Source organism: Oryctolagus cuniculus, chromosome 16 (genome assembly GCF_964237555.1).
Source record: "Oryctolagus cuniculus chromosome 16, mOryCun1.1, whole genome shotgun sequence".
Lineage (NCBI taxonomy): Eukaryota > Metazoa > Chordata > Mammalia > Lagomorpha > Leporidae > Oryctolagus > Oryctolagus cuniculus.
In genome coordinates this window covers 20,057,819-20,082,990 of record NC_091447.1, presented here as the reverse complement: position 1 = coordinate 20,082,990, position 25,172 = coordinate 20,057,819, and the positions used below count along the sequence as shown (strand labels likewise).

Here is a 25,172-nt window from a genome sequence, read left to right as displayed (position 1 = left end):
AGGAAGCTGGAGTCAGGAGCCAGAGCTGGGCATCAAACCCAGGCAGAACCTGGATATCTTTACTGCTAGGCCAAAATGCGTACCCCACTTAAAATCTTCAGTTTTAAATGGAGATCATAAAATTGTGGTGATGATCAGGAGGTAACAGAAACAAAACTTGTAGAACAGTGCCCAACAAATAGCAGAAGCCCAATGAATGTCAATTTTATTATTCATTTGTAATCTCAGTCTTTTAATAATTTGATGTTCTATTTCCCTACGATGTCTGAATGTGTTTAAGAATGGGCTTTTCGCACGTCTCTAAGAAACAATGAGTTGGAAAGAAACACGGGAGTTCCCTAACCCCACTTGGATGCAACCCTAAAGAATCAGTTAAAGTCCTCTCCTGCAGCGCCGTCCTGGTACCCGCACTCTCTTGGTGCACAGAAGGGTAGCCCTACTGCTGCACCCTGGAAACCCAGTTCCCCGGGGAAGGGCTCCAAGAACGCCAAGTGAGATTCACAAACACACGGCTCCCCCGTGGAAGGTAAAAGCAATGCAGGCATTTAATAAAAGCTATTGCTGCTTTAAAATCTACTAAATACAGGGATTGAAGTCATAGAAGGGTTATAAATAAACAATAAATCATGCAATTATTACTGTTTGAATTTTGGCAAGATAATAAAAAGAGCAAGGGTATAATCAGGAAATAATAGAAAAGAGCTGCAAGGCACCCCTGCAATTAGTGATAAACAGAGCTTGGCTCCGAGCTGGAAGCCCAATATGGCTCTCATTAAACGGCCTGGGGGCCTGTTCCCGGGGCAGACCTCGCTAGCATGGGGAGAAGTGAAGTAACCAGAATGTCAGCACACAGCACCCCCTCCCCAACTTCAGATAATCTTTTACTACAGTATTATAACCACCTGGGCTGAAATGACTACCTTATGCCAAGTGAGCACCAATCCACGGCCTTCCGATACTCTAATTGAGATGTTTCCTGTTCTCAGCTTTTGGACTTTCCTTTGTAACACCATAAACGCACATGCACACACTCAGACACGCACACAGGCGCCGTGCGATGGGCGCCCCCACTCCCTTCTTCCCCCTTCCCTTTCACCTTTTATCAATGGTCCCTCTTAAAGAGATAAATGCTCCCACACAAGTGATACCACTTAAACAGATAAATAGTCCACACCGAGAGACGCAGAGTGCAGGAGAGAGAACTGTCTTATTAGACTGGAAACAGACACGCTCTATTAATGCAAAAAATCAGCATATGGTTCTAATAGACTTTCTTAAAATGATTTATCAGCTGTGATTAAGCCCTCAACCAGCATGTCTATCTTCATAAATAAAGCAAAAGTGCACCTTACTCTAAAATGTATCTGCAGTATCTTATTACCCAGCCCTGCACACGGCACTCCATTTACAACATGGCTCTGGGGAGCCGAGAGTTTGTGTGCAATCACAGAGTGTGTGCTCTAAAGAGACTGCCAAGATTTAGGAGTCTTATCTCCGAGATAGTCTTACTAAAAATCCATTACAATGAAGGCTTATCCCCTCTCTGTGTGCCACAGAGCTCGGCCCAGCTGAAATATGAACAGGTAATTAAAAGGCTATGCCTGATTGTACAGTCAGGCCAGTGACACCAGATCACCAAACAGCTGTAGGGAAAGGGATTTGGCACTGGGAGCAGGTTACCCCTGCCCGCGGGTCAGAGGAAGTGGGGACCACTTGAACATCAGACTTCGGTCTCTTTCTTCCATGGAGAGGAAAGGGGAATGCAAATGTTAGTAATCCTAGTTGAGACCTCACTCCCTGGCTGGCTAATCTGTCAAATGGTCTCAGCGGCAACCTTGAAAGGAAGGGGCCTCTCCGAAGCCCCAGGCATGAGGATGAGGAAGCAAGTGCTGTGAACTTGGACATGGAGGAGGAAGAACTGGTCTGAAGTGGGGGAGCATGGGAAGTCAGAAACCTATGTTCAAAAACGGTGTGGAGTCCATGAGGTCAGATTAAAGGGACACGGCTCTGCTGGAGTAGCTCTTATGCTTTGATAAAATGCCAGAAAGTCAGGGAAGATGAGCTGGATAAAGCCCACAGAGCAACCGAACAAAGTCTCGTTGCGGGCAAGTTCCTTTCAAGCCATTCCTAGCCTGCACCAAAGCATTGTTCATCCCTGTTCTTCCAATGCCAACCCATATGTGGAAGTCAGAGATACACAGGATGCTATGTCAACAAGTTTGTGAAAAAATGGAATTAAAAGATAAGTTTATTTTGGTGCCAGTCACTGAAATCCATTCACAATTTTTTCACAATGTTTTTTGAAGAGCACTAGTATGCATGGATTTCAAAAAATTTTGGGGCAAAAATAAGCCTATTTTTTAATTCTACATTCTGCAAACTTTTCAAAGCCCCCTTGAATGTCACCCTTTCTATATGAGCTTTTGGACATTTCTTCACACATCCATTTTCCACTTGTTTTAAAGGATAAGTGGGAAGCCCCCTTGCTTTTCCACACCACCAAACCACTGTGGCAGGATTTAGATATGTGTACGGTGGCACTGGGAGATGTCACTGTAAGGCAGAATTCAGACAGGGGAAAAAAATGACATCTCAGAAGAGAAAGTGACACATGGACTATTCCATCAGTGTTATTGACAGATGTTTTTCCTGCAGAACACACGAACGCACCGACCGAGAAGTCAGCTCCACACAGTCGTGGCCTGGCTGTGTGCTGCACTCGATTACAAGACTCTCACTAATGAGGTCAAAGTGTCTTCTCTCTCCTGTGCTCACAGAGTGCAGCCCTGGCCCTGGCCAGCTGTCTGGCAATATGCGCCTCTGGTCACAAGGGGGTCCGTGGGAAGGCATCTGCATTTGGGTCTGTGCAAATCCATCACCGCTAATGGTGGGTCACCTCTAAGTTCACACTCGGCTGCTGCACAAAGCAGGGTGTGATCGATGGTCACGCGTGGAGGGCAGCAGGTAGCTGCACTCCGCCAGCCAGTGGCAATTCTAGGTTCTGATCAGGATGCCCGCAGGACTTCCTAGAAGTTAGCAAGGAATGATTCCCAAGGCTTAGGTTGCCTGCTTTGCTTAAACGTACTTGTGTTGGTGATCATTTTTATAACATCAACAGGAACAGAATCCAGCAGAGTTACTCCCCTATCCCTGGGGTGCAAGACACAGACGCCCCTTTCACACATGTCACAAGTGGTTACTGTGCCCGTGAACGTGGAGCTTCGACCACTCTTCTGGATCCTCTCTCTGGACACTTCTCTTGTCAACGTCAGAAAGAACTTGCTTTTTCTTTCTTTCTTTCTTTCTTTCTTTTTTTCTTTTTTTCTTTTTTTCTTTTTCTTTTTCTTTTTTTTTTTTTTTTGACAGAGAGAGTGGACAGTGAGAGAGAGAGCCAGAGAGAAAGGTCTTCCTTCCATTGGTTCACTCCCCAATGGCCGCTGCAGCCGGCGCACCATGCTGATCCAAAGCCAGGAGCCAGGTACTTTCCCTGGTCTCCCATGCGGGTGCAGGGCCCAAGGACATGGGCTATCCTCCACTGCACTCCCAGGCCACAGCAGAGAGCTGGACTGGAAGAGGAGCAACTGGGACAGAATCCGGCACCCAAACCAGGACTAGAACTTGCAGTGCCAGTGCCGCAGGCGGAGGATTAGCCTAGTGAGCCGCGGTGCTGGCCAGAAAGAACTTTCAAGGCGAGATGCTGCAGTGACAGGTGAATGTAACGCCCCCTACCCAGGAATAAGCCTTCCTTTCCAGCCTCAAGATCTCAATATTTTCTGAGTATCTGTCACCCAGCTGTTTAAAAGCCCTCTTTATCAGTGGGAAAGGAAAGTTGCCTAACCTCCAAAGAGTGGGAGAACTGAGTTCAGACTGCTTGCCCCTGTCCTGAATTCAGACAACCCTCCACTCTGTGTCAGTTCTCCGTGATCCACACCTAGGCTGCTGTGAACATCTCGGATATCAGTGCATTTTCAGGTGAACCAGCAGCACAAAGAGGAGCTCTGTGGCACATCCACCTGCCAAAGAGGCTGCCACTATCCTGAACCGCCTCCCTTCCAACACCAGGAGCCCCACCGAGCAGGGCTACGCCGCTGCGGATACAACACAAGGATTTCAGGTCTCTGTACCTGGAGCTCCTACAGCTGTGGTTAGAGAGCAGTGGGTAACGAATGCCTGGGCCAACCATGCCCACATGCCCTGCATCACCTTACGCTCATAAATCCTCTGGGAATGTTCCCGAGCTCTGTGCATAACAAATCCAACCCAGAGAAGCCAGGAAGAAGACGACTTCTTGGAGAGCGGCTGCAACTCAGAATGCCCAGCGCGGCCTCATCTGTAGTCAATCAAGCCGACGTCCGCACAAAGCACGCCTGCTTTCCTTCTTTGCGGGGATGACTGTTTGCAGAGCCTGCACCAGCCCCCACCCGCACACAAAGCCACAGCAAAGGGCTGCACGCGGCCCTGACCCAGGCAGGACTCGGTCAGCGCTGGGATCCACGCTCCCAGGTTTCATAGAACAGATGGTGTGTATTCCACATGGAACTCAGGATCATAAGCAAGCCTGGGGCTGCAGCCACACTCAGTCCAGAACGCAAAGTCCGAGAGCTTGCAGGTACAACCTCCGCCCTTCAAAGCCCTGAACTCACAAAGAATGGCTCGAGTCAAAGGTCAAAATGTCATCTTCCACACTGATCTCGTCTTGCCAACTTGAAGAGAAGCTAAGTGCTCAAAGCTGCACAGGGGACACTCCTTGTGGAGCACCACACCACTCAAGCATTAAACAGGCAAACCGGAATAGGAGCTGGCGTTGTGCCGCAGCAGAATAAGCCGCTGCCTGTGACACTGGCATCCTACGTGAGTTCTGGCTGCTCTGCTTCAGATCCAGCTCCCTGCTAATGCACCTGAGAAACCAGCAGTAGATGGCCCTAGTGCTTGGGTCCCTGCCATCCACATGGGAAACCCAGATGGATCTCCTGGCTCCTGCCTTCAGCCTGGCCCAGCCCTGGCTGTTGCAGCCATTTGTGGCATGAACCAGCAGATGGAAGACCTCTTTTTCTCTCTCTACCCCTCCCCCTGCCCTGTCATTCTGAACTAGAACAGACTGAGCAACAGCCTTTGAATATCACAGAAAACAAAGAAGAAAACAAAACCCAGCTGAGGCAGGAGGAGCTGGCACCTTCTCCTCCCAGATGCCCCAGTCACAGCCCATGGCATGTGGCCACCTCAGACCGCCTCGCCAGCCCAACCAGCTGTGAGCAGCTCTGGTTTGCCAGGACGGCAAGTTCACCAAAAGGAGGGATGCAGGTGCAGGTCAACTGGGCAGGGGGTGGGGGGCGTTGCACCATTTCATAAACTTCCCCAGGTCTCTGGACTTTGGTAGCAGTTGTGAAGAACATGGGAAAACGTTCCGGTGTGGCTGATGCTAAAATCAGTAATTGCACCGCAGGTTCAAGTTGACAGCCAACGTGCTAGAAATATGGACGGGAGGAATGCTCGGAATCCCAGTTCCTGGCCTCAGACTTATCAGTATGGAAATAACTTAACAACACACAAATGCTCAAGCAAGGTTCCCGGAGAAAATCACTCCCATACCTGCTCCAAACGCACTTAATGTTCACCTGGATTTATGAGATGCTGCACACAGAGACGACTCCTTGCGACTATTACATTCTTTTCCTTTCCTCTTTCCACAACGTCTCCCCCCACCCACATCCTTAAGAGGGGCCCAGGTTAAGTGATATAGCTACAGCTGCTCATGGACTCTGCCATTTGGTCCAGTTTCCCAAATGCCAGAGCTGGTTTCCCACCAGTTTGTGGCAGTATCAATGCCAAGGCCTGGCCGAGGACCGTGTGGGCCTCCTCTGCAGACGACGGGGCCTCCTGTGCCCAGGTACCCTGGCCCCAGCAGGCCCATCTGGCACACAGCAAGTCCCAAGTCATTCACGGCTGGAAAAGGATGGCTTCGGAGGGCAGCGTCCCTTCCCCGTTGTGATCCCATTTGGGTCAATGCCTTGAGCTCCCCTCCTGGCTGGCCCGCCCCAGGACAGGTAAGGAATGATTTCAAGGAGCAGAGACCCCGGCCCAGCCTGGGACACAAAAGTCATCCTGCTGAGAAGGTCCCCTGCTGGGAAGAGCCCTTAGCGCTGAGCTCCCTAATTGTTTTAGTGAGTCCCAGCCCAGCCCCATAATTCAATTGGACTAATTTTCAGCTCCAGGAAGGATGTCTGATGGGAAGACGGGTGGGGTAGACCAAACAAGCGGCCCTCACTGGCTTGGCTGAGCTCGCCGCTGTGCCTGCGAAGGAGACTCAGGGCTCCTTAGGGCTTTTGGCTATTTTTGCTTTCTTCTCTTTTTTGAGTGTATGTCCTCTGCTGACCCATCTCAGTCCTTTCTGGTGCGTTCCCTGCACTTGTTGCCGACCACATGTTGCTGGAGTAAAAACCCCTTCATAATTGATTTCTTTACATTTCAAGTGGGGAAATGTTTACTAGTAGAACCACCTGTCAACAGTCCCTGGTAACTAGAGCAGCCCGATAAGGCCATCATTCATAGCATGTTCAGAGTGTCCTATGTGGCAGTGTGAGTGTTCAGTACTTTGATCCCAGCCACATCGAGTCACAAGTGAACAGAAGATGCTGGGACGAGAAAGCATGACTTTGCTCTGCAGTAGAAGTTTCCAAAATCAGTGTCCAGATTCCTCTAGTAATCGCTACGTCATACACCAGACAGGGTCTGAACTTTCTCCCAGTCTCTTCCACCCTGTAGCTCCACGTGGAAGCCACAGTGCCTCGGGCGAGAGCCCTACCATGGGCATGAAATGAACATGCTATGTTCCCAACTCAGTCTCAACCTCAACGAGACACTAGGTGCAAAGACTTCTGGCTTGCCAGAACAAATGTCATAGGATAGCAGACACACATCAAACCTCTGGCTGATAATTTACATAATTAATACTGAACTCAAAGAACAATAGAACGTGCCACTTGTTGGCTAGGAGATAATCCTTTGCATTACTGCTATCTCCGATCCTTCAATCCTTTTTTTGTCTTTTAAAAAAAATTATTTTTTCATTTGAAAGTCAGAGTTGGAGGCAGAGAGGAGGAGAGAGAGGAGAAAAGAGAAGGAAAGAGAGATCTTCCATCTTCTGGTTCACTCCCTTTACAGCTGCAAAATCCAGGACTGGACCATGCTGAAGCCAGGAGCCAGGAGCTTCATCCAGGTCTCCCAAGCACTTGGGCTGTCTTGTGCCACTTATCCCAGGCCATTTACAGGGAGCTGGATTGGAAGCGGGGCAGCCAGGACACAAGCTGGCACCCATAGGGGATGCCAGCATCACAGGTGGCAGCTTTACCCACCACACCACAATGCTGACCCCTTAAGTCTTTTAACACTGGGATGAAGGTGGAGCTGCAAACTGCCCAATAACTTAGCATTGGAAATTCAGTCCTTGGGGGGGGGGGTGTTTTGCATGCAGTAAAGTGCCTGGATTTGAGGTCCTGCTCTGCTTCGGATGCCAGCTTCCTGCTAATGTGCCTCTTGGAAGGCAGCAGGTAACAGCTCAAGTAGTTGGGTACCCGTTATCCATGTGGAGTTCCCTGTGTTACCCATGTGTATCCTGATGGAGGTCCAGGTTCTCCTCTTTGGCCTGGCCCAGCCCTGGCTGCTGTGGGTCATTTGGGATGTGAACCAACAGATGGGAGGGAGAGTCATTCATTCACTCATTCTCTCTAACTCTGCCTTTGAAATAATGAATTTTTAAATAAATCTTATTTGATGTTAAGTCTTCACTCTACAACACAATAGGCCTCACATTTTATTGCTTTGAGGATACCCTGACTGACTTTCCACCAGAAAGAAAACCCCAGGAGTTTTTATAATCATCACTCCATCTTAAAGCTGAGGCAGGGCCTAACTCCGACACCCTAATCCATTCACGCATGTGGAAGTAGACACCAAGTCTTCGTAAACCCTGTTAAGATGGTACTCGTTACTCCAAAATCCCAGTGACCCAGGGACAAGAAACAGCTTCCAGTTTATCCATGGCTTTCGCCGTTCCCCTGAGTGGGATGCAAAGATCAGGCCAAGTTCTCTCCCAGCGTCAAATTCCTCCAAGACAAGAGCATAATTTTAACCCATAAAAAGAAAGTTGAAAGTGATTTACGTTCGTAGTGCGCTGAAATGGGAGGACAGGAAGAATCCGTATAACGCAAGCCTTGAGTTTTCCAGTCACTGGGGTGTGGGAAGAAGTGGGTTTTCATCTCCTGTATCATTGTCCATGAGTGTTTCCTTTCCGTCATGCCGATTACAAAAAATGGAAAAGATCAAAAACAGTCTCATCTACTTGGATTAAGCCAACATGGAGACATTTTTGAAACCCGGATAAAACCAAGTGTAGATTTCAGAATATTTTTTTTCTCTAGACTTCCGGGGGAGGGAGGGATTTCTCTTAGAAGCAACATGCTAACATCACCAGAAACGTGCAGCTGTCGCAGGTCTGTTCAGCTCGGTGGCCAATGATCCACTCAGCACCACCGGCACTTTTCCCGGTGGGGCAGGCAGCGTGCCTGCTGGTGGCCCATGGGAGCAAGACTCTGTAGGCAGGCGAAGTGCCTTTCTCTCCACTCCCTCTCCCCGCAGCCAGTGGTGGCACTGGGAAACAAGATTTCCCGGTACAGAACTTACTCAGACTCAACACCCTACTTTTGTGAGTCGTGGCAGAAGTGGCCAGGGCCTGTACCGTGACTCACGCTGAGTGGGATCCAAGATCTCCAGCTCGTGTCCCTTGTTCCTGTGTATGCAACGGCCCACGGCCTCTGGGGACACGCTGCACTTTTCATCCTTTTGGTAGGAATTCTAGAGCATGGAAATACCCCGATGTGCGATTGGGGCATCCGCATAATGAGCCAGCTGTGGATCCTGGGAGGGCATCACACAGCTTCACACTTCCACAGTGCTTTTCATCTGCAGCGCCCGGGCCACGCCGGGCTGTAACGTTATCTTCCTCTGGACAAGACCAAAGAGCTCATTTGTAGTCCCTGCAACTGCCCTTCCACACACATGCACACACACACACACACACACACACACAGCTCTCTGGCCTCACTCTGCACCCCCCTCCAGCCCAGCTGGCTTCTTTGCGATTCCTCCAACACACGGAGCATCGTCCACATATGGCCTATGACCTTGGAAAACTTCTCCCCAGCATGCACCTGGCTCTGGCCTTCTACGCTCAGCTCTCTGCTGGGAGCCCCACTCACCACTGATGCTCTCTCCGACCACTGAAAACCCCAGCTCTTTCTGTGCTGCGTTATTCCCCATAGCACTTCACACCATCTGACAGGTTCCACACCTTTCTCTCTGGCTTGCTGTTTGTCTTGCCCACTAGCAGCAAGCAGATGAAGGCAGGGGCTTTGGTTTGTGCTTTTGCCATCGTTATGCAGCCTGGCATGGGCAGGCACTCGAAAATATTTCAATGGAAACTAATAAACCACGTCTCTTACATGGTTCAGGATGCAGACTGACCCTGAGTTCTAAGCCGTGGGCGAGCTGAGATTTACAATCCCTGCCTGTGAGTTACATGGTTTCCCAAGACATAGAAGAATCTCTTATTAAAACGTCGTGAGGCAGAGCTGGTGTTTGGCCTGGCAGTTATAATGCCAGTTAAGATGCCCACATCCCCCACTGCAGTGCCTGGGTTGGAGTCTTGGCTCCACATGCCGATTCTAGCTTCCTGCCTAATACACGCCCAGAGGGAGAGCAGCAATGGCCCAAGTGGGTGGGTTCCTGCCACCCATGTGGGAGAGCTGGCTTGAATCCCTAGTGCCTGGCTTAGGCCTGGCCCAGCCTCAGCATCTCAGGAGTAAACTAGAAGATGAGAGAGATTGTATCTACCTCCCCAGCCCCTTTTCTCAAGTAATTTTTTTTTTTTTTTTAGTTAAGAGACTACAAGCTTATATTAACATAGAAAATTGAGGCTGTTGTAGAATCCTTTGCCTGCTTCCTATGACGGAACACAGATGCTGGGGCCTTTTTGAGTGGCGAAGACCTGTGTCTCTTATTGTCTATGCATTGGGAAGCTTCAGGAAAGGGTGTCAGGATTCAAAATAAAGTCTGCAAAATAGAATTGTCCCCAATGAACAGTTACAAAGGCCAAGCAAGGGTCAATTTTCTATTTGTTCTTTAACAGAATATTCTAGACCTAACTGAAGCTAGAAATGTAAAGACCAGCCCAGCCCAGCCCAATCTTTTCAATATTTTTGTACAAAATATTTAGAAAGCAAGACTCTTTCTCAGTTTTGAGATGATCTATCTTACACTTTATAAAAACTTGCCAATGAATGAATGTGAGTCTCTTATTAAAAGACTCATGGGAAAAACAATCAGAAGAGTGTTCAGATGGTTCAGTGAGCATCTGAACATAAAGCAAAAGGAAATTTGGAGAAGGTAACACTCAAGAATCCTATTCCTTGAATAAGGACCTTGTGTTTCTACTTTTAAGCAGGTAAAGAATAAACGAAGTAGGGGCTAGCTAGGTCAGTGAACACTGTCCTGCTGGATGCATTACCACCATTCCTGCACCAGAGTGCACATGCTGCTGCCCTTCAGGCCTCAAGAGGATGCTCTCTGCTACAGCCATGGTCACCCAAGGCTGGTTTGATCAGGCTAAGGAAGAGGAGTATTATCCAACTTCCAGTGCATGCAAGTGAGGCTGGCGCAACAGATGGGAGTTCCTGAGTGGTCAGCCCCAAACCACAGGGAGACGGACTGCACAATCCCCTACCCACACCCCTAACAGGAAGTCATCCTATGGTGACGGCTACAAGCAACCCCGCAAAGAGAGAAATTGCACAATTCCACTGCTGCAACTGTCATCCTCTTTCTCAATATCGCTTGCCTCATTATTTTACTTCTTTAAGTTTAATGATTTATATGTTTTCTTAATCCACAAGAAATTTAAAGAAATTCACCAACCATGTGCAACACGGAAAGATATTTTTTATATTAAAAATCAGGAGCAAAGAAAATACAAACTAGAACTGAAGTCTCATCTAAGGGACAAGGACAACATGTTCTGCACAGTATTTTTAAAAATTCTCAGAGTTAAGCGGTGAACTTGGCTCTGTGTTCACCTCACAGTCAGAGCAAAGAGAGAAACAGACTGAGTTACATGATGCTGATGTCCACAAGGAGAGGTGTTTCAGCCCCTCAGGCAGGGGAAGCAAACCATTTCCTGGAATTCAGATCTACAAGGACGGCCTCACACAGGGCTTCGTGTAGGAAGTCATGCATACGGACTGCAACCGAGAACACCCACAACCACACCCCTACCACGTGCTGCAGGAAACCGTTCTTGATCAAACGTCTTGAGGGAAACCAAGGGCATGCACTCAATTTTTTTTTTTTTTTGACAGGCAGAGTTAGACAGTGAGAGAGAGAGAGAGAAAGACAGAGAGAAAGGTCTTCCTTTTTCTGTTGGTTCACCCCCAAAGTAGCCGCTACGGCCAGCATGCTGTGCCGATCAGAAGCCAGAAGCCAGGTGCTTCCTCCTGGTCTCCCATGCGGGTGCAGGGCCCAAGGACCTGGGCCACCCTCCACTGCACTCCCTGGCCACAGCAGAGAGCTGGACTGGAAGAGGAGCAACCGGGACAGAATCCAGCGCCCCAACCAGGACTAGAACCCGGGGTGCCGGCACCACAGGCAGAGGATTAGCCTAGTGAGCCGCGGCGCCGGCCAAGGGCATGCACTCAATTAAAAACCATTCCATCAAAATGAAGACAATGTGGGCTGAGTCCACATCTTGCTGGTAGATCAGTTTACTCAAAGAAGCCACCACCGACCACGTTGAGGAATGGATGAAGCTAGGCTCGCACGCACTCTGACACACCCGCATCTACCAGAAGACCTTGTTATTACTCAACCAGAGGACACTGACCGCAAGAGGCTTTCCTTCTCACCCTCACTGTTTCCAGAGGTTTTGTCTAAAAAAAAATCTACTTCTGTTGAATGAACTAGACAATGTAGGTCTTTCACTTTTGGTTAAAATGCTCAAAACTTTATTATCTGCCTGCCAAGTAATTGTTGCTATTCAAGTGTTTGTTTAAAAAAAAAAAAGGAAAAAGACACTTCACTTCACTTGGCAGGAGGCAGGGAGAGGGTCACACATAAGTGACAAATTAGAAACGCATGCACCGGGGCCGGCGCTGTGGCGCAGCAGGTTAACCCCCTGGCCTGAAGCACCGGCATCCCATATGGGCACAGGTTCTAGTCCTGGCTACTCCTCTTCTGATCCAGCTCTCTGCTATGGCCTGGGAAAGCACTAGAAGATGGCTCAAGTCCTTGGGCTCCTGCACCAGTGTGGGAGACCCAGAAGAATCTCCTGTCTCCTGGCTTTGGATTGGTGCAGCTCCAGCCGTTATGGCCAATAGGGAGTAAACCAGCAGATGGAAGACCTCTCTCTCTCTCTGTAAAAGTCTTTCAAACAAAATAAAATAAATCTTAAAAAAAAGGAAATACATGCAGATTGAGGATTTCTTCTTTGTGAGCATCACCTGTTTTCATGAGTTTTCTAGAACCATTCAGGCAGAATACCAGTCCCTGACTACTGTGATGTGAGAATGTTACATGAAAAATATGCTGCAGAGAGATTATTGTAATTGCACATAGAGGAGGATGCAAAGGCTCTGAAACACTCAGAGAAACACCAGAACCTTAAAAAACTGGGACCACCAGAGTGCTGGCACAGTAGGGTAAGCCACCGCCTGCAGCACCAGCATCCCATATTGAAGCAACAACTCAAGTCCAGGCTGCGCTCCTTCTGACCAGCTCTCTGCACACCCCAAGGAAGGCAGCAGCAGATGGCCCAAGTACCTGGGCCCCTGCCACCCACGTGGGACACCAAGATGGAGTTCATTCCAAGCTCCTGACTTCAGCCTGGCCCAGCCCCAGCTGTTGTTGCCATTTGGGGAGTGAACCAGTGGATGGAAGATCTGTCTCCCCCTTACAAATAAAATAAAAGCAGATACTTTTACCAAATTTCTTCTCTGGGTAGAGCAGACGCAGCTTCAGAATTCCTTTCTAGCTCGCTGTTCCCTCCTGTCAGCCTTCATTCACATTGGAAGCTTCTGTTTGTGAATTTTGTCTAATTTCTAGTTTAGTTCAGCATCCAATAACGCTCCGTTCCAGCAATGGAAAACGACACTAAAAAGCATCATCGCGTTTACTTCCATTTTATCCCGAAAAGCCATTTTAAAATTCCAGCCCAACATTCAGATAAAACCTGAATATATCCTGAAGGGTGTCGTAAAGTGAATTTCTTACATTTTTAAAGACAAATGATCCACTGTTATACTTAACCTATTGTTTCAGCAACAACAGATGCCCAATAACCTGGCCAGGAAGCAATCCTGACTCTGGTGGAGAGTGACTGGGAAGATTCTGGAACACAGACAATTACAACCTTGGCCCAAGTCCGATGAAATCTCCTCTCTTTCTGCGGATTATTCATCTCCTTGCTAACTCCTTGGCTCTTGTTTTCTACACTCAGCAGTCACATAAGTCTTGCTATTCCATAAGGCAACTTGTTAAGAACAGAGAAAGTCTGTGAGTTTATTGGACTAGGGTTCAGGTACCAGGTTGGGGTTGGGGCAGGCTTGCCTTTCATATTTCAGATTCTTGTTTCTCCCAGGATCCATCTAGCTTTGGACCCTATTCCAATTCATCAATGTTTTTAACATTAGACAAACACTCATAGATGTTTCCAGGCCACATCCATGTTATCTTCAGTACCAACTAGTTTCCGCATGGAAGTTTCTAGAACGTGTCAGCAAGGCACCCGGCAAGGTGTCCACCCAAGCAGACCTACCCGCTTGCTGCTCTCCTCCTCCTGGGCCTTGCGGAACTCATGCTCCAGCGAGCAGTCCAGCTCGGTGAAGAGGCCCACCTCCTCGCAGTTCTTCAGGAATCTCGTAGGCGTCGGAGTCTGATCTGAAAGCAGAGAGCGAGTGATCATAAGTGGCTCTTTCCCTGCAAAGCCATGGCAAGTATGAGCTAACCCACCGATCTGCTCCCTTCACCTTAGTTAGGAGGCTTACTCGCCATCTACAAACAAGAACATGACAGCGTGCATTTCAAAGCGAGAACACAATGGGGGCTGGAGCTGGTGCAGCTGCACACGCCTGAGACACCAGCATCCCGTATCAGAGCACCAGCTCAAGTCCGGGCTGCTCTACTTAGGATCCAGCTGATGCACCTGGGAAAGCAGCAGAAGACGGCCCAAGTGCTTGGACCTCTGCTACTATCCACATGGGAGACCCAGATGGAGTTCCGGGCTCCTGGCTTCAGCCTGGCTCAGATCTGGCTGTTGTAGCCATTTGGGGAGTGAATCAGCAGATAGAAAAATCTCGCCTTCTTGTTCTACCTTTCAAAGAAATCAATTTTAAGAATACCACAATATGTAGAAGCTACAGCACACCACAATAGGTAGAAGCTACAGCACTTAAGGGCTTTCAAACTTCCCCGTGAACACTTTTAGGCAGATCTTGCCCTTGACTATCTAGAGTCTATGTCACTTTAAGATTTATTTATTTGAAAGGCAGAGTTATAGAGAGACAGGGAGAGAGGTCTTCATCTGCTGGTTCACTCCCCAATTGGCCACAACAACCGGAGCTGGGCTGATCCAAAGCCAGAAGCCAGGGGCTTCTTCCAGGTCTCCATGTGCAGGAGCCCAAGGATTTGGGCCATCTTTGAGTGCTTTCCCAGGCTGCAGCAGAGAGCTGGATCAGAAGTGAAGCAGCTGGGACTCAAACTGGTACCCATATGGGATGCTGGCACCACAGATGGCGACTTTACCGGCTACACCACAGCGCTGGCCCTCGAGTCCATATCATTTGAAAACACACTGCAGTAAGTTGAGCGACCTTTGTCGTATTTTTCTTTTAGACTAGAAAAAAAAAAACATAATTGAGCTAAAGTCAGGCCAAAACTCTTCTGAGCCAATATTAAGCCTGACTTCAGGGGGCTGGAAAGAAAAGACTTTGTAAATTTCTGTATCAAACCAAAAGAAACAAACAAGCCTGTTAATTCCTTTTTCTTAATCGAAAAAAGAAAACTTGACAATTCTGTTTCTCATTCTAGAATCACAGGGAGAGGCGAAAAGCCAGACATTTTCAGCCACAGGAATGTCCACAGAATACTCTAAAAGGAGGGGAACAGTGTTCACCCTCCTGACTTTCTAGAGAGCTGAGCACATAGGAAATCGGGGGAGCTGCTGGTTTACTATCTAGGTGGCATTTGCAGTACACGAGAAATTTCACACACACTCTAGAATCTAGATCTTACAAGTTCCTAGAGAGGTAGAATTACACATCTAGTCAGTCAAGGAGTTATCTTCCTTGATCAAGGTGTACCTCAACTTGACATAACACTATGCAAACCACTTTTTCTCAGAAGCAGAAGGTAAGTGCTGGCTTTGGAACTTAGTGGGCTAAGATACAGCCTGCAACACTGAAGTCCCATTATCAGGTTCAAGTTCCAGGTGCTCCACTTCCAATCCAGCTCCCTGCTAATGTGCCTGGGAAAACAGCAGAGGATTGTCCAAGTACTTGGGCCCCTGCACCCACATGGGAGACCTGGATGGAGTACCGGAGTTCCAGGCTTCTGGCTTCAACCTGGCCATTGTGGACATTTGGGAAATGAACCAGCAGATGGAAGATCTCTCTCTACCTCTACCTCTATCCCGGTCTTTCAAATAAATTTTTTAAAAATGATTTGATATTCCCATTTACTCAGTACCTCTTGACTCCCTCTGGACAAGGGATATTAAATATTCCAATGGCTTCCGTGGATTGCAGGGCAGCACAATTCTATTTGCATTCTCCCACGTTCTGAGCCAGGTCACCAAGATCCCAAGCTCTCTTTGCAGCCCACAGAAAGCCCACCATTGGTGATCAGAAATGGAGCATTATGGGTAAAGGGGACATGAAAGATTGTGTTGTTAAACACGGCTTTATTAGCATGTTAAAATGCACAAAAAGTCCATGTAACTGGTATGTGCTAATAGAAGAAAAAGGTAATGCTTACACAAGATTTTCCTATTTACCAATGTTTTCCCTTTCCTTGGCTATAATCTAGGTCTCAATAGGAAATAAGTAGATATTATTTTAGAAATGGAGAAATAAGCTTCTGTTCTGAAGGTCACAAAGCCTACAGCCATCTCAGCCCCACCAAGTCTTCCCTTACCTGGAGTCAAGATAGCTTTCAACCTGAATCCAGGGCTTTGCTGACCCCGGTCCAGAAGACTCCATTGTATGTGTGAAAGACAATGTTTACAACTAGAAATCCAGCTCTGTGATTTAGGGGGAATTTTCCACATTCTCATCTTTCAAATGATTTTCTAAAGTTTCAGGATTCTATAAATTCTAAAATCTCCACCATGGTGAGCTAGCTTCAAAAGTCACTGTTCATAGACAAGGAAATGCATGACTATTGAAGAGTCAAACGGGAACACCAGGATCAAATGGAAGCCAGCCACTGCCTTAGGTAAGAGGTAAGGGCTAGGTCTATAGTCATAGGAGGTTTTCTGAACAGAAATGGTAAAGACAGGATCTGACAGTGGAAATGAAAAGGTACACAACTGTGTGTACCTATTCTCCCATTTGTTGGAAGTTTACTTCATGCTGGGCATTGTGCTAAGTGCTCTGGATATACTATTTCATTCATTTTCATGCCCACTAAATGGGGAAAAAATTAGTCTCCTTGGGGTAGGCATTTAGTTCTGCAGTTAAGATACAGCTTAGGACCCCTGAACCCTGTATCAGAAGGGCTGGATCCGTGTTCTGGGCCCACTTCCAACTGTAGCTTCCTGCTAAAGCACATCCTGGAAGGGAGCAGATGATGACAAGTAGCTTGGTTCTTGCCACCCACGTGGGACTCCCAGGTTGAGTTCCCGGTTCTTGGCTTTGGCCTGGCCCTGCCCCAGCTGTTGTATGCACCTGGGAAGTGAACCAGCATATAGGACATTCTCTATTTCAAGTAACTAAAATAAAGTTATTCTCCTGCAGATATGGAGATTGACCCCAGGCCTACTTTTAGAAACTGAATCACATAATTTTATTGGTAATTGATAATGTTAGCAACCTATGATTCTCTTAAAAGGTCTCTGTATCATTTATAGCCTCCATGTGATAGAACCGCATAGCAATCCCAATGGCTTGCTATCAGCTCATAGAAACATTTTTCTGATTTATATCAAATAACAGAACTATTAAAGTTATCAATAGGAATTTAGCTTGCTAGGTATTAACTTTTATTCCATGCTGCTCAGTTGGCAACAGAGAAGTTCGAGGGTCAGTGATTTGAGATGGAGAAAACCCCTCAACTCTGAGATGAGGTCACAGGATGGCCCATGAAACAGGGTGCACGCTGGCATTGAGGGGCTAAGCCTCAACTGGCAGCGAGAGATGTTTCCCATCAGCTCGGAAGCAAAATGATCCCCAGCCCCTGCATGCATCTACCTCTGTAGAAACGGAGGTTTAAGGAGGACGGCACAGGGATGCCGTTAACACCGTCCACAGTCAAGGGGCTCTTCAACGGGGAAGCCAAAGCTAGAAGTGCCAGGAGGTGCCAAGGCTCCTGCCCCCCTCCTGTCCGTACAGTGGAAGGCCCAGAGACAGGCCCCAGGCACCAAACATGCTCGTGTGCACTGCATGACATCGTTCGAGGAAAGCAGAGCGGATATCTATGTCCACATTTGGAACAGATAAGACCCACCGCTCCTAACTTTTAATTCGTTTTCTTCTTGTGAATGAGCTATTCTTTCCAGTTACAACAGGAACCAGAAAACGGAGCTTAACTTTTGTTTTAACATTTACTAGAATCAATACAGGGTCTCCAGTCGTCTTTGATCTCACATGGTACCAGTTTCAAGTAAGCCAGGAAATGTGCGAGTGTTCCCGAAGGGGACAGCTCCATCTATCAGCTGCTTAAATACAAGACACACATGTTTCAGAGCTGCACGGATACCCTGTCAGAGAGCTAGTCCTTCCGCAACGAGGCTAGAGGTTAGCGAGGCAACATCCAAGGCCATGAATGAAAATTCTCGCACACCACACCTTAGGTAGAGCCCAGAGCATACGCCAGTCAGCTGCCGCACCAGCAATTTCTGTATCAGAGATAACCATGGCTGAGGCTGTCTGTGGGCAGTTTCTAAGGTCCACCCACACAGTGGTAACAGGCAGCACTTAGGGGCACACAGGAAGTGGTTTTGGGAAAAATGTGGAGCGGAGATGACAGTGTAAGTTCCTCTGCTCATCTTCCACGTAGTGGCTGTAGACAGCATCATCCAAATGAGAGCAAGGGTTAACCTCAAGCTAAGCGAAAAGCTAACAACTTCGGAGTTTGGACAAGACCCGAGTTGAAGTTTTCTGAGGTTACTAGCCTTGTAAATGTGACTTGACACTGCGTGAACACCTGCATGCTACTGCCTTACAGAGCTTGCAAATGACACACCGCATTCCCAAGGGACTCCAACACCTGGGGCAAACACAAGGAGGAAACCTTGCCCACTTCCACTTCCCCATATGTCTTCAAGGAGCGCTTTATCCATTGGATGAAAAGACTGGTGCCCGAGAAAGAAGAGCGCGATCTGCTGTTTGCTGCAACACAGATGGAACTGGAGGACATTTTGCTACGTGAATTGAGTCAGGCACAGCAAGACAACCACTGCACGTTGTGACTCAGGTGTACAAGGTAAAAAAGTTGATCTCATAAAAGTACAAAGTAGAATGGTGATCCCTGGAGGCTAAGAAGGGTGAGGACATGATAGTGAGGATGGTTACCAGGTTAAAGGGGTGTAGTTAGGAGGGATAGTGTATTTTTATAAAAATTATTTTTATTTTGCAAAATACTGGGTCACCCCCACCCCCAACCAAACTCCTGAAGAGTTGGCTAGAGCTGGACCAGATGGAAGCTAAGAACTCAGTCTAAGTCTCCAACACGGGTGGCAGGGACCTGACTACTTGAACCCTCGCCTGCTGCCTTCCCAAGGTAGGAAGCTAGAGTTGAGAATGAAGCTAGGACTCAAATCCAGGCACTCTGATACACGAATAGAGTGTATGGATTGGAACTTCTCAAGTTCTATAGCACGGCAGGATAACTGTGTTAAACAGCTAAATAGTTTTCAAAATAACTAGTAGAGGGGACGGCGCTGTGGCACAGCAGGTGAATGCCCTGGCCTAAAGTGCCAGCATCCCATGTGGGCATTGGTTCGAGTCCTGGCTGCTCCACTTCCAATCCAGCTCTCTGCTATGGCCTGGGAAAGCAGTAAAGGATGCCCCAAGTCCTTGGGTCCCTGCACCTATATGGGACACCTGGAAGAAGCTCCTGGCTCATGACTTCAGATCGGCTCAGCTCCGGCTGTTATGGCCATCTGGGGAGTGAACCAGCAGATGGAAGACTTCTCTGTCTCTACCTCTCTCTCTCTGTAACTCTATCTTTCAAATAAATAAAAATAAATCTTGAAAAAAAAAAAACTGGTAATGATTTTGAATGTTCTCAATGCAAAGAAATCACAAATATTTGAGGTGATCAATATACCAAGTACCCTGATCTGATCATCACATATTATGTACCTGTACTGAAATATCAACAGTATACCCTTAAATATATATACATCAATTGAAAATTCAATAAAAACTGGCACCAAAAGGGATTAAAATATTCATCTGCACACTTTGTCATATGTCACCATCAGCTTCCTTGCTGGCTCTGTTTGCTGAAAGCAGGCACTCCCCTTCGTGGACTTGCTGTTGCTGGAAGAGCTAAGTAAGGAAAGCAAGCTGGCCCTGCTGAGATCCTACTTGTGTGTCTACCTGGAAGAGAACCATAAACTTGACCTTATGATTTAGGAACTCACCCATCAGTTTCAGGACAGGAAATTCTGCACCACATTATCCATCTAGTGGCTGTAACTTTTTTTTTTTTTTTAAAGCAACTCTCCAAGTTTCTCATGAGTTTATGGTCTGCCTGCCATCAAGTGCTTCAGCCCTCACAGTGCGATTACTGCGAGATAAAACTAAGTGACAAACACACAGCTGAATTCTGAAACCCGATTCTTCTTTAGGAAGTGTTTAGTCTGCTCTCCATTTAATAACAAGTCACTCTCTTGTTCAGTTTCAGAGCTGTGTTTGAGTTATATGTTTGGCTTCATTTTCCTCAATGATAAAAAGTGGCACGGCAACAAGCCATCAATTAAAAACCAAGAAGGGTGGGGGAGAGGGAGCCGATCACATCCCAGAGACAGATGTTAACTCGCTAAGCAAACCATGATTTGCTATTGGTCAGATACGCTTAACTATGATGTTACTGGCAGACTAGATCAAGTAATTTCATGTCAATTCTACATCATGCTAACTGACAGTGGCTACTAATGCTAGGAAAATCTTACTGATTCTGACCAGTACCCATTCTAGTTACAGGTTAGTTTTTAAAAGATGCATTTTACTTATCTCAAAGGCAGAGTGACAGAAGGAGAGTGAGAGGGAGCGAGAGGAAGAGACAGACCTTCCATCCTCTGGTTCACTCCCCAAATGTCCTCAACAGCCAGGGCTGGGCCAGGCTGAAGCCACGAACCTGGACCTCCATCAGCGTCTCCAACATAGGTAGCCCTTGGGCCGTCTTCTGCTGCCTTCTCAGGAGCAGTGGCAGGGAGCTGGGTCAGAAGCAGAGCAGCTGGGACTCAAACCTGGCCTCTGTTATAGGACCCCAGCACTGCAGGTGGCAGCTTAACCCTCCACACCACAACCCCAGCCCCTACAGGGTATTTTTAAAGGCAGTGCATTTTTCGGCCGGTGCCGCGGCTCAATAGGCTAATCCTCCACCTGCGGCGCCAGCACACCGGGTTCTAGTCCCGGTCGGGCACCGGATTCTGTCCCGGTTGCCCCTCTTCCAGGCCAGCTCTCTGCTGTGGCCCGGGAGTGCAGTGGAGGATGGCCCAAGTGCTTGGGCCCTGCTTCCACATGGGAGACCAGGGGAAGCACCTGGCTCCTGGCTTCGCATCAGTGCAGTGCGCCGGCCACAGGGTGCAAGCTGCAGCGGCCATTGGGAGGTGAACTAACGGAAAAGGAAGACCTTTCTCTCTGTCTCTCTCTCTCACTGTCCACTCTGCCTGTCAAAAAAAAAAATAGTAAAAATAAATGGCAATGCATTTTTCACTATTTTTGCGACTCAAATTCAGCCAACAGAATGTGGCTTAATGGAATTTCTCAAGAGGGCTGCTGAAATCAATAGAGAAAAGGATCAGAATTAGCATATCTATTTTAGTGAGAGATAAGGGTCTCAGAAAAGGCATTTTTCTTAGGTACTTTATTTTTATCTCTTGAATCTTTCAGCAAATGCTTTCTTTAAATATTCTTGGTCCCTATCAGAATTTTAATGAAGTGCTAATTAAGAGAGTTTGGATTAAATGAATTTTATAATATATAATCCTCGATAAGAGCAGTCATCTACAACAATTCCCAGAATTCCATGACATTTCAGACAGGCTTCTTGGTGGCAGTAAATGCTCCATTTACTGAGTGTGAATATACAATAGGAGCAACAGAATTCTCCCAGTAACACTAACAGTTACTTTCCCTGCATCCATCCCAAGCCACAGTGCTATCATGGAAGAAACCAAGGCAGTGCCGTTTGCAAACAAGAGCTGTGGGCTGCCAGCGGGGCTGGTACAGGACAGTGGACAGGTGGGACGTGTCCTCACACTCTGGAGTCCTGCGCTAGATCCCAGGGAACCAATGGGCAGGACGCTCTAACCACCGCCTCGGAGTCCACTGGCAAATGCTCTGATGAGGGTCCCTCTAACAACACGGCCCCACAGCCGCTAGAAGACATGGAGGTAGATTTAAATTAAACAAGTGCATATTCCACACCCACTCACATCCAGCCCAGGGCTAGCCGAGAGTTCCACTAGCGATCAAACCATCTTTCCATTTGCCTTAGAGGAACTGAGCTGGGGACAGCTATTAGCACCATGAGGCCATGTCTCTGCTGGCCTGCTGAACCAAGGGTTCCAAGCTGATTTTATTATCAAAAATTGCCCTCAGGAGTAGAGGCTAAAGCTTCATGTTTCCACTTAGTCACTAATTGCCTGAGTCCCCTGTTCTTTTTATCAAAAAGGATTGGTTTCTAGGTAAAATAGATTGTAAGCCAGCTTTCCATACATTGGAGAATACTGTAGAGCCAGCCTTGCAAGACCAGCTCATTCTTCAAAACTGTTTTTGCTGGACCAGCTGGAAACACGGATGAGAAACTGGTAACTCCTAGAAACACCAATCGCCACTCACTTCCTGTGTCACAGTGGACCACATGGTTCGACTTAAAAACACAACTTTTTATTCCTTACAATGATAACGTACTCAGACTCTTCTAAAAATTTTTGACAGCTTTTCCCCACTTGGTAACTATTGAAAAGCTAAACCAATAATATTTTTAAAAATCAGTTCTAAGATTTATACCTGAACATCAATCTAAGACCAAAAAGTCTTAATATGTGAAAAAGCTCACTTACGTAATACGTAATACATAAAAGCTCACCTAATCTGGGTGTACAGTGAGAAAATCAGATAGGGACTTAGGACAGACTACTTTTGATCTTGTTTCTGCATATGAAAAAAAGTTGCAAGGCTTAAAAACATCATGTATGTAAATCATAGGGCACAATTACAGACATAAAGTAAGGTAGTCAACAGTGGCTGTTATTACTAGCATGCTGCCCTCTGGTGCAAGCCACCTCCACTACTCTCTCTGTGCCATAAAGAGCCAACCAAAGGACGCAGCAGAAGCTACTATACCCCTTCACTATCAGAGCTGTTACCATACAGACGAGGTAAGTATGGGCCGTGTGTGCATTTGCTTACTTAATTGCTTAGTCAATTTAAAAAAAACTATCCCAGCCCATTCTAAGAACAATTTGGGGCAAGTGTATGGCCCCGTGGTTAAGATGCCCACATTCTATATTAGAGTGCCTGGGCCTCTGCTCTGGATTCCAGCTTCCTGCCAATGCACACCCTGGGAGGCAGAAGTGATGACTCAAGTCGGTTGGGTCCTCAAAACAGACCCAGGAGATCTGCATGGAGTTTTGGGCTCCTGGCTTCAGCCCTGACCCAGCCCTGGCTATTACAGGCATTTGGGGAGTAGACCAGAGGATGGAAGATCTCCGTCTTCTAAATAAAATTAAAATTTTAAAAATGTAAAACAGCACGACTGTTGCTTTCACTATGACATGTCACAGATCACTTGTCATTTTCTAGTAGTAAACTCCACCTGGACAAATAAAACAGACCTGACAGCAAACCTATGAAATTATCCATATCTTTCAAACTTTTAGAAAGTTATTCTTGAATATCTCTGTGACACCTTAACACCTTCCCTAACTGCAGTATTTGCAATGAAAGATGAAATGAAATGATTTTCAAAAAAAAAGTTGACTAGATACCTTAAGTTTAGTCATATAAAAACCTACCATATTTTAGCCTTAATATAAATCAAGCCCCAATTCATCTGACATGAAATTTTGTAAAATTGAATATTGCTAAGAAAAAACAAGTCCAAAAGGGACATGAACATTTTGCCATAATTGTTTGAGTGACTTACACCATCTTTATTTTTATTGTTCCATAGGAAATATGTATCTTCACGAGAAGCCACAAAATAACTCAAGATAAACAAACTTCTAATGGACACGTTTTAACAGAAGTAGATTCTGAAGTTTTTGGTAAATGTAAATTTAAGTCAAGATATAGAAAGAAAATCTTTGGTCCTATTTGTAGCCACAACCCAAGTTCCTCAAACTATCATCATGAAAAATGAGCTTTGGGATAAATAAATACTGATGTGTTTCCTGGGGAAAAAGCAAAGAAAAAGATACCCAAGGGAGGACCTATTGTGATTCAGCATAGCCAGCATTGGTGTATTTACAAAGAGAACTGCATTGCTCCCCCTCAGTGCAAAGAAGTAGAGCTGGGCCAAATAGCTCTGTATTCCCTCCTGGAAAGAAAATCCTACAGGATTACAAATGTGCAAAGTGGGTACCAAGTTTTACAATTTTGCTCTTAATTTCACTGGGAGTATTAAATGGCCTCAAGCCAACTTCAACACAAAACATGTGAAAGCAAAAGAGAATATGCCTATCTATTATTCATGCTATTTTCCCCTTGTGTTTATTTCTCTCTCTACTTTCTCTCTCCAAGGTTGACACAGTCAACATCAAAGTCACTTCTTTCTCAATCATTTTGCACCCAGCAATGGCCTCACACTGATAAGGCTCTGGTAAGATCAATGAAAAGGCCAGTGCAGCGGCTCACTAGGCTAATCCTCCGCCTGCGGTGCCAGCACCCTGGGTTCTAGTCCCAGTTGGGGCACTGGTTCTGTCCCGGTTGCTCCTCTTCCAGTACAGCTCTCTGCTGTGGCCCGGGAGTGCAGTGGAGGATGGCCCAAGTGCTTGGGCCCTGCACCCGCATGGGAGACCAGGATAAGCACCTGGCTCCTGCCTTCGGATCGGCCATTTGGGGGGTGAACCAATGGAAGGAAGACCTTTCTCTCTGTCTCTCTCTCTGTCTATCTCTGCCTGTCAAAAAAAAAATCAATGAAAAGCTGCAAGAGATGAATCCAAATCCTGTTCTGGCAATAGAGAGAGGAGGGCTTCAGCCCAGCGTTTAGCGCTCTGTTCACAGCTTCAGAGCAGGCTCCCTGCAGGGCTGGTCGAGCAGCCTGGAACCCACCATGATGGCGGCAGACTCTCTACCTGATCACCACTCCCGAATACTGCCCTCCTACTCCTCGAACCTCAGGCAGCCTATTTTAAGGATCCAATTTGAGGAACATTTATGAATTGCAATTATTAGATATTGTCAAGTCTACAGCCTTGCTACTTACGTGTGTGTGTGTGCACACACATACACACACACTCCTAGATTAATACAATAAATGATACAGACAAAACACATCATCTTTAACCCTTCTAGGCCCTCATGGATTTGAGTTGCTACACCTCCGACCGTACCCCTTGAAAGACCAAACAGCACCTGAAGGGTGGACCTCTTCAAAGTAAAACCAGCGGGGATCGGGAGCAAGCAGGCAGCTGGTGTGGCCAGCACAAGGCAAAGCACCTTGGAGCACAAACACTC

At 47.0% G+C, this 25,172-nt stretch overlaps 1 protein-coding gene across 8 annotated transcripts in view; it reads right to left on the bottom strand.

The window, feature by feature from the left end:
* CREB5 (cAMP responsive element binding protein 5) overlaps positions 1 to 25,172 on the bottom strand; it is a 430,789-nt gene that overhangs the window by 319,482 nt on the left and 86,135 nt on the right. For all 8 annotated transcript variants that reach the window (XM_051853248.2, XM_051853254.2, XM_051853251.2 and 5 more), the window contains one exon: positions 13,859 to 13,980. In XM_051853248.2, the coding sequence (XP_051709208.1) occupies positions 13,859 to 13,980 (122 nt within the window). The remainder of the gene's footprint in view (positions 1 to 13,858; positions 13,981 to 25,172) is intronic.